At 35.4% G+C, this 9,238-nt stretch overlaps 2 protein-coding genes across 2 annotated transcripts; both read right to left on the bottom strand.

Annotated features, from left to right (window-relative positions):
- Positions 1-366: 366 nt before the first annotated feature.
- On the bottom strand, positions 367-4,239 carry LOC114542329 (calumenin-like). The gene is made up of 8 exons (XM_028561959.1): positions 4,151-4,239; positions 3,362-3,577; positions 2,972-3,171; positions 2,689-2,855; positions 2,253-2,313; positions 1,383-1,471; positions 873-962; positions 367-496 (listed from the first exon to the last, which is right to left on the bottom strand). Exons 2-8 carry the CDS (start codon positions 3,562-3,564, stop codon positions 398-400), a joined length of 909 nt encoding a protein of 302 aa, XP_028417760.1. The 5' UTR covers positions 3,565-3,577; positions 4,151-4,239; the 3' UTR covers positions 367-397.
- Positions 4,240-5,676: 1,437 nt separating this feature from the next.
- LOC114539407 (cytochrome P450 4V2-like) lies at positions 5,677-9,225 on the bottom strand. Its single transcript, XM_028560037.1, has 7 exons — positions 9,201-9,225; positions 9,133-9,149; positions 8,476-8,578; positions 7,884-7,957; positions 7,385-7,451; positions 6,645-6,818; positions 5,677-5,840 (listed from the first exon to the last, which is right to left on the bottom strand). Exons 1-7 carry the CDS (start codon positions 9,223-9,225, stop codon positions 5,677-5,679), a joined length of 624 nt encoding a protein of 207 aa, XP_028415838.1.
- Between the last annotated feature and the right edge of the window lie 13 nt (positions 9,226-9,238).

Genomic DNA, 9,238 nt, shown 5'->3' with positions numbered 1-9,238 from the left:
TGATATTCTGTGATATTATACCACCAACAAAAATTGGAATTTTGAATTTTGATTTAAAATAAACATATTACAGTACCATAGCGTAGGCTTTTGTGACACTTGTGTAACCGTAGGTACCTACCATGTCGTGATCTCCTATCCAGTGGCGTAGCCAGCCTGACGCTTTAGTCACGCTATGCAAATTTTATGTTATTATCATTATTCATTTCTTAGAAACTCATTGCTTTCACAGTCAATGAATACCAAAATATCAGAATGCATGACTAAATTGTCGCCCGGCTGGCTACGCCGCTGCTCCTATCTTAAAAACGGGAATGTCGGTGACAGAAATAATAATATATACAGAAATTATATACATTACCACAATCTTTATTTTGATTAATAATTCTTTACTAATTTAAAATTCGTCATGCAAAACTTGGCCAAAACGTGTACCGTAACTACCAACAAATATATGATAATTTGCAGCGAACTCTTCCACACCAAGCTTGCCGTCCTATATTGAAGAAAAAAAAAAATTCGTTAAGCCGTTTTGTCTGTAATTTTAAACATTAATTGAATATCTGTAATAATAGTATGACACCAGTGACGGCGTTATGGTCTAGATCTAGCCTGGTTTTCATTTATTGCATGGTAATTGTCATAAGCATGTCATGGTGGCTGATATGATAGAATATCTCTGTATGTGTAGTCAACAATGGCCGATTTGAATAAAGAGAATAGTTTAACCTCTGACAATTTGTCATGGATGATAATGACATTTCACGATTGTTAGCAACCTCATTCCCAGGGCATTTCCCTTTGTCATTGGAACGAGGTTGGATGGTTAGGACAAATGGAAACCAAAACGTATTAAAAAAGAAGCAATCTACCCCATTTCCATCCGCATATTCCATAAGATGTATAGCTTCATCTTCGGCTTTATCGTAACTTTTAGGTTTCTTCATTATTTCAATTTCCATCTGCAAAATTGTAGATTTGTACTTCTGATTGCATGAGATGATTAAGCGATCCAGGCAAAATGAAATTTCGTTTTCAAACAAACCTCGTTTCGATAGAAAACATCTGGTAAGTCTATTAGAGTTTTTTATTTTTAATTCATATTTATTTATTTTACTTCCTATGACCAGGGGCGTAACTAGAACGATAATTGGAGGAGGGGCGGGGTGAATATTCATATACTCATGCAGTTATGCCCGACGGATTTCTATTACACTTACAATAGAAATCGGACGGCCAGAACTGAAGAATATTCACACCCCCGCTGTTTTGCGTGAATCTTGGGTCTTGTGTATTTAATGGAGGGTGTAAAATTTTCTTTTCTTAATGTACTTCACACGTTCTGTTACGTCTAAAATTATTACAAAGTGTTCTCAGCTCACCAAGTCGAGTTTGCCATCGTGATTAAGGTCAAAAATTTCGTAAAAATTTTTCATATCCAGGGCGGCAAACGCTGGTGAATTAATGGAGTCTAAAGCCAATAAATAAATACAAGAGTAGTAAGAGAGTAGTAAGAATTTCCTCTTTCGGATTGGATACAAGTAAAGATTAAAGAAGTTAGTACCAGACTATGCTTGGAAATGAATACCCACATATATATAGGTGTTTGACACTGTTCATTGAAACATTGGAATCAATTACAATGAATCTTAAATATTGAAAATTTAATGACAAGCTGTACTCTCCCTAAACTTTCCTCTTTCAACAATCAAATTCATCCCTAAACAAGCGCATTGTATCATTTTATAGGCTGCTATATATAAAAGTCTTAAATCTAAATGTCTGTTCGGTGGGCTTCTGCAAAATGAAAGAACAACATCATCTAGTAATTAAATTAAATTAGGATGAAGGCGACACCATTTAGCACCATTATGCGTTCATTCAAACTGGTAAGTCGCTACTCTCTATTTTATAGTTTTTGTTTTTTTTGCGCCCATTTTACCCTAATTAACGGGTTTTAATCAAAGGTGTTATCTGGAGACGGAAGAATCAGATTAATCAAAAAGAGAAGTTCTATCATCGCGTTTTAGCAGTTGAGTACATGCAACAATAAATAAATTAGTACAATAAATACTCGTGTCATGCACTATACAATTTAAACAGACTAAGGAACAGCGAGGATTAGTAAGAAATGAGTGGAATTAGTGGGGATATGGTATACCTTCACTTGCTACGGAAGGTATACCTTCACTTGCTACGGAAATTGATAGGAATGGCTAGTCTGCGCCTACCGACTCAGGAAAAAGTCTTACCAAGATATTCCTTCAAAGATAGAAATCCATCCTTATCTTTATCATGTTCGTTCATTTCAAGCTGTAATTTTCAAGAAGATTAACAAACCTCTGATACAATACCACTAATTTGGGCACTTTCTTACACGAATTGAGAGAAACATTGTGTTATGTGGACGCGAGACCGTTGCTTTTGCCTAACGTACACCTGACGTTAGTGTAAAAAAATAATAATTCACCAGGTATCGGACAGATTAAAAAACCAGGGAGACTTTCCAGGCAGATGTACTGGTAAAAGTTACCCAGCTGGCATGTAGGCTACAAAGCAATTTTTTAGCACATATCCACTTCCACTTCCAAAATTATATTTCGAGTCCCACTGCTATCATGCTTTCACTAATTAAATTAATATCTCGTTTTCGATGCGGTGTTTCATACAAATATATTAATATCATACCACAGCAATGTATTCGCTCATCGCTTCGTGTTCTCGTGGGTGGTGAAAGAATTCAAATTCCTCTCTTGTCAGATTTTTGTCATCATTTTTGTCCGCATACTTCCACTTTAAACGATCATCTTCTATGTATTTATACAAATTTTCTCTGCTCCACTTCTTGTCCTTCTCTGAAACATGAATATCGAAGAAAATATTTTCGAAAGCATATAATTATAATTAAAACATGCTGCGGAAATTCCAATGACATTAACTACGTTTTGTATTGTTTAATTTGAATATTTACCACTTTCAATAAACCCAAAAATATTTTTCATGTACTCATCCCAAGTAATCTGATTATCATAATCAGCATCAATATCATGGAATATTGCATCAATATCCTCGTGGACTGTCCAAGGTTGTAACTTGTGACGTATCCATATAGTTAATTCATTATCGTCTACATATCCATCCTTATTTATGTCAATACGAGGTACAAGCATTCTGAAATAAACCGAGAGGATTTTTACATTTTCACACTGCCTCCCGAGACAGGAGCCTCGGAAGATCCTTAAGTGTCTGCTTGTGGGGTACGGGGGGATATTCATATATACTCGTTCTGCATACTGATTAGAATCGTTTGAAATAGATTGTTTCTAGTAAAGGGTGACACTCGTAAATTAGTTGAACTCACCGAAGTCTTCTTATTGACTCCTTCTGTGTTAATCCGTAAAACTCACGAGCGGCTTCCTCCCCAAGGAATATCACGTGATCCTTGTGTAGGTCGTGGCCATGTGCCGTCGATCGTTTGGCTTTGTGAAACTGTTTGTTTCCGCTAGTCCACACGAACGTGTTCAAAAACAGCAAGATGGTGAATATCGTATTTGTGCTTGTCATCTGTGAGGATTTTCTGAAGAAAACGTGGCAATATACAATATTGTCTTTTGTGCTTTAGCTATTGCCTGTTGATCGAGCCAGATTACATAATGAATGCAGAGTAGCAAACATTTGAGCAAACAGATATAATACAATCGTTGCCTTGTGTTCCTTTCACAACGATTATTTTATTTCCAATGCATGAAATTAAATGCATATAAGGTGTATAGGTTCAGTCATTCACAAGATGTACGAGAGAATTTTGAAACTTTGGTTTATTTGACTTTTGGCCTTATATTAACGCATTTTTAAATAAAGGCTGTTAATTTTGAACAACCGCAGAGCACGGAGCTACCTTTTACCTCTGATGATTGGTTCGATTCTCACACCCGACTTAACTCACGAGGGGGAAAATCAGTAGACATATAGGCTCTATAGGCGCAAGTCGCAGGTTTAAATTTCTCCGGGCAGATTGAAGAAATAAAATGAAGTGGATAACACATACGAGACGAGTAAATATATTTACACACGACGGTAATAGAAACTTTGCGGTAATATTGGATTTAGAGTTATAAACTATAAACTTTAAGCAAGAAAACACACTTACCTACGGCTACAGTACAAAATAGTTGTTAATCTAGCCGAGATTTTGTTCCGCTAAGATGTCAATGAGAACGGACTGAAATAATCGTAAAAGGTATACTATATAATTCCTAACTATAGTATTGTTTGCTGAATGATAATCACTTATGTTTAATTTTCCATCCGCTAAAGGTTAGTAAACAAATCATGCATTGCTTTATTCAGGTATAACAGGTGTATTGACTTTATATAAAAAATATACTAATAAGCATATACATGAATGATAAAATCGGATGAAACAATGTATAATGGTTTAAAAGTTAAGGCCTATTTTAAATGTTGCATTTGGCACTTCCATCAGTTCCATGCACTGATTTATACGTCTGGAATGCGGAAATTAAGACCTTTCATACCTGCATTGCGGGGTTATATTTGTTAATGCGTCGATCGTTAAGGTAAATGAGAAAGAGGAACCTTTCAGTTTGATAGGGCCGGTGTAAAACTTTCAACTTTAGTTTCAACGCTACCGCGTTTTTAGGAGTCAAACTGTGAATCTACTTGCGAAGGCCAAGCACATAAGTCATAATAGTGAAATAAGTATCTCAACTTCAGCAAATTGAATATGAAAAAATACCAAATTCTGAAGCATAAAGCCATCTCAAAACTAAAAATATAAGTATAGACCTAAAATAAAAATTTTCGATTTGTTTCTTTTTATATATTTATTTCGAAATATCTCAAATTGCTCGGTTTTGACTTTGTTGAGTTCTTTGAATAAAAATACGCTAATGGCATTTTTTGCTGGCAGCATCGATGAGAACATACGGAATATATTATACAGGAGAACTTAGCATCAAATGTGGTATAACAACTGTCTAAAATAGACAAAAAACTTCTCGACGTTTCAACCTGAGGACCTTCGTCAGGAGAGTTATATACTATACTATATCCAGTTGTAAAGCCCAGTAATTTACACTGGGTTTATAAAATTTTGTTTCCCCAATTTCGTCTGCATTTGGGAATACCCTATACCAGATTAGTTCACACATAGCTAAATGCTAAGACATGCATGTATGTTGGTTTTAGCCGCAGCAATCGTTCATTTCTGTTCAACATAATCACGGATTTTCTATTGGGTGACTTTCATACCCAAAGATTTTTCACAATTTGACAGTTGCATTCATGCATAATTTGAATGAGTTCAATCTTAAATCTTTGGCCTAGTTATTAAAGCGTAGATGTTGGTATTTTATTAATTTTTAAGCACTCTTCAAGTTCAAAGCTGGAGAGGCTTAATAAGGAGAGAATTCTTACAAAAGCCAAAAAAACCTCGCCAAATATGACACTATTACGAAAACATTGTTTTATAATGCCTAATGTTTGAGTGTCGGATATTTCAGCCTAAATTTATAGAAATCGTTTGATGTGGACATTCAAATGTGAGCCAGGTTCAATCATCAGTTATCAATCCAGGTACATGAGAGTTCAGTGGGTCTAGGTCGACTGTAGAGGTCAGTAATTTCAAGTTTTGAAGAGCGGTATCGAACATGTTTAAAAAATTCTTGTTTCCAACTCGACCATAATACCACTTGTGAATTTCAGAATAATTTCAGCACTTTTCCTAATATCATCAGACGACTGAGTAGACTTGATATTAAAATGACGTATTATGGATGCTAATACTATTTTATCTTCCATCATAGCAAATCTTTGTCCTGCAACGAAAATACAAATTGATAAATATAGGTATCATGATGCGATGGTGAGTACAATAGTACGAATTTAATTAGTACGTTTAATAGTACGAGTGATGTTTGAAAATTTTGCAAAAATTGGACGAACTGCCGGGGCTAGTTTTTATTATTAACATAATTATTAGCATTCGTATAGCGTTTTAATACGAACTTTCGGGCGTAATTTTCAATGCAAACACGATAGTTTCTTGTAAAAATACAGTCCTGCCAGACTTGTATCCATTATTTTGTGCTTTGGACAGTATTTGCGTTTTCCTTTTTGGCCTTTTTCAGTTCATCTAAGACTGTTTAGATTGTATATGCAAATAACTTTCCGCCATTTTTTTATCTGGGCAAAATCATCAATTAATGATAATTGTACAGCAGTACAATTAATAAAATACTTGATGAATTAATCAGTATCCAGTAATTTTAGTACGCTAATAATAATAGCGATGATGAAGATTTAATTTGCATAATATATATCGATAAATGATAGAAAACTTTTCGTTCAATTCTAACGTTCTTTAGATATTTCACAAAAAATATATCCAGAGTCTATCCAGAACAGTAACATGTTTCAGTGTTAACGAAACACGTTGAACGTTTTTTTTCTAAGCATCAATGTTTCAAGGCTAGGCTTCAAGGATTGATCTATATCATACTGTAACATGAATTCTTAGAAATAGCTAGAAATTTCATCATGTAATAACTACAGTGAAGCACGCAATCTGACTGGTTAATATGCACGGAATATGACTGTTCATATAATTATTTGTTACTCACCAATGCAGTTTCTTGGTCCAGCAGAAAAAGGAACATAGGCAAAAGGTTGTCTTCCAACGTTATTTTCTGAAAGAAATCTGTCAGGATTGAACGTATCTGGATCATCCCATACCTCAGGATTACGATGCAAACCTATTGAAGCCACAATAATGCTACATCCTTCAGGAACACGGACTTGAAAAATCTTATTTTTAGACTCTTTTAACCATGATGCTTTAACGAGATGAAGAAACGCTATAGCCGCCAGTGACGCTCTATGTGAACTAGAACGATAAATCGGTCGCCCTCTTGGAAGCTAATTTGAAGCCCTAATTATATAGGCACCAGTACTGGACCACTAGTCCAATTCCATTGTTTTTGTCTCCGCAACCGACCATCACGCTAACCAAAACAATAGAAAGAAACTGGCACCTGTGCCCAATTCAGCTTGAGATTATAGCTTCAAAGATAGCGGCCAAATATTCCATGCAGGGACTGTCAACAATTTTGAAAGGTTTTTATATTATAGGTTGTTGCTTCACTCGTCGTTTATAATAGTGAATAAGTATCAGTTCAATCTAGAATTCCTAAATGCTCAACTTTTGAACCATTTCCTGTTATTTACTCAGCTCGATCACTGAGGGTTATGCAAGGTTAGAAATGAAGCTGAAATCATCTCACAAGATAAACTAGTTCATTCTCGGATTATTATAATTACCCAGCAGCGCTGCATGTCACTTTTCTTTGTAAAAAAATCTTACCGAATTTGCATTCCTCCGTCAATTCACGACCAAAGAGAGGTACAGATGGAAACAATCGCAATCCCTCCTATAATAGAAACCAATGCAAAGTGGCAAGGCTTGCACTGTTTGAATTGATTTTTTCCCCTTAAATTATACTCTATTAGTCGGTACTCTCAAACGTCAGTATTCCATTGCAAGTTTCCAATGACTCACAATATCGATCGTACCAGTTCGTGCCGGTAACGCTCGCGCGCATTTGAACACGAATCTAAATAGTATGGCCAATGGGATTATCATATATAAAATTAATACAAATTGTTCCCTTACTAAATATTTTAGTAACATTAGAATGGTTTATTTCGGTGTTTTTTTATGCTAAATTCATTTCTGCAAAAGAAAGAACATTTTCATTCGGTAAAAGATGGACTTTTCCATTCAACTCACTGATTCAACTCGGCTTCGCTATTCAATCTATCACCTCATGAAAACATTCATTATTAGTATAATTATATCTCACCTTCACGACACATTCCAGATAACTTAAGTCCTTCAGATTTTCAGGGTTTATTTTTCCATCAGCCGGTAAAGATTCTACAAAATACCATCACTGATTGTTCGTCAAAATATTACTTAAGATGTGTTCACCCCAGCTATTTTCCTGAAAATTTGGTTGCATGCGCATTTCTTCTTTTCATTGTGTACGAGAGTGTAGATTCGTTCAGGTCAATCTTGAGTGTTAAAATTTTTGCGCCATACCGTAGCTACTAAGTCGAGACTGCTGTGACGTGGTACAACTTCAAAAGGGTACTTTATATAAACGAATTTATTGTTGAAATTGCTGGTGACGGTTTTTCATACAAAATAGGGAAAATTATAATATTGGTATAACCAATTTCGTGGAAAAATAGGTTTCTTGTAAACGTTGATCAACCAGACTTTAAAACCATCGCTTTGTTGTCATTTTTATTTTTCATACTCTGGATCAACCTCGTACCCAGAGAGCGTAGGTATCAAAACCCTGGGCACGAGATTGATTCCGGATATTCTTAGGCGATCATTGTAACAAAATTTTAGGAGAAACACCCAGAGAAAAGAAATTGCGAACTTACCATACCAAATATCTACTTCCTGTTGCAAACGTGATTGAACATCAGGATTAATACCAAGAAGACGAATGATCCATTGTAATGGAGCTGCTGTTGTGTCGTGACCCTGCAAGGAAAGACTGTTCACTTAGGGTGTCGCTATCTCAAGTTGATACAGTTGTTCATGAAAGGCTTCGCTTTAGGAAAAAAATATAGATTTCTAACCGAGGTTAGATATTGTTAATATTACAGCCAATCAGAATTCAGAAAAGGCTCCGTCTCCGCCAGCTGGTGATTTGTAAAAAAATAAATCAAGTCAAAGTACCTCAAACATGAATGTATCGACCTCTTCTCTCACACCCTCCTTCGTTATATTTCCCTGATCATATTCCTCTAATCACTCATCAGGTATTCGACAGGACAGGCTTCGGGGGCCTAATACTAATATAGTCGCACAATAAAAATATTATATATAAATACGAATTGTATATGTATATCGGTAAAATAATAAACGCATCGGTAGGCAATACATCTTTACTCACGTCAATAAAGTTGTTGGCATCTTGTTATCTTTATTTGCAAAAAATAAAAATTTTCCTCGCTCATGAATTATGCTTCACATACTTCGGTCGAAACGGGAAAACAAATGGTATGGCTTGCCAATCCTCAGCTCTTGCTTACGAATAAACGCTCAGGAACTAGAAATAAAAAAAGAAAAAAGATGCGCATCCCGTCACATGATAACCAACTTCCAATAATACCGCCGAGCCCCATGTTTGAACGTACT

This window comes from Dendronephthya gigantea, unplaced genomic scaffold (genome assembly GCF_004324835.1).
Source record: "Dendronephthya gigantea isolate DGI-Jeju-01 unplaced genomic scaffold, DenGig_1.0 000003F, whole genome shotgun sequence".
Lineage (NCBI taxonomy): Eukaryota > Metazoa > Cnidaria > Anthozoa > Malacalcyonacea > Nephtheidae > Dendronephthya > Dendronephthya gigantea.
The sequence above is the reverse complement of the archived record's forward strand: the minus strand, read 5'-3'. Positions and strand labels throughout refer to the sequence as shown.

Bases quoted from the DNA above. Each gene is read 5' to 3' on its own strand.
- LOC114542329 (XM_028561959.1), bottom strand. From the start codon at position 3,564: ATGACAAGCACAAATACGATATTCACCATCTTGCTGTTTTTGAACACG. The intron at 2,314-2,688 runs GTATGATATTAA...TGAAAATTACAG, and splicing joins TGAGCGAATACATTGCTGTG to CTTGAAATGAACGAACATGA. The intron at 963-1,382 runs GTGAGCTGAGAA...ACAATTTTGCAG, and splicing joins ACGATGGCAAACTCGACTTG to ATGGAAATTGAAATAATGAA.
- LOC114539407 (XM_028560037.1), bottom strand. From the start codon at position 9,225: ATGGGGCTCGGCGGTATTATTGGAA. The intron at 7,452-7,883 runs GTGAGATATAAT...TTTCTATTATAG, and splicing joins ATCTGGAATGTGTCGTGAAG to GAGGGATTGCGATTGTTTCC. The intron at 6,819-7,384 runs GTAAGATTTTTT...AGATTTTTCAAG, and splicing joins GACGGAGGAATGCAAATTCG to TCCGTGTTCCTGAAGGATGT.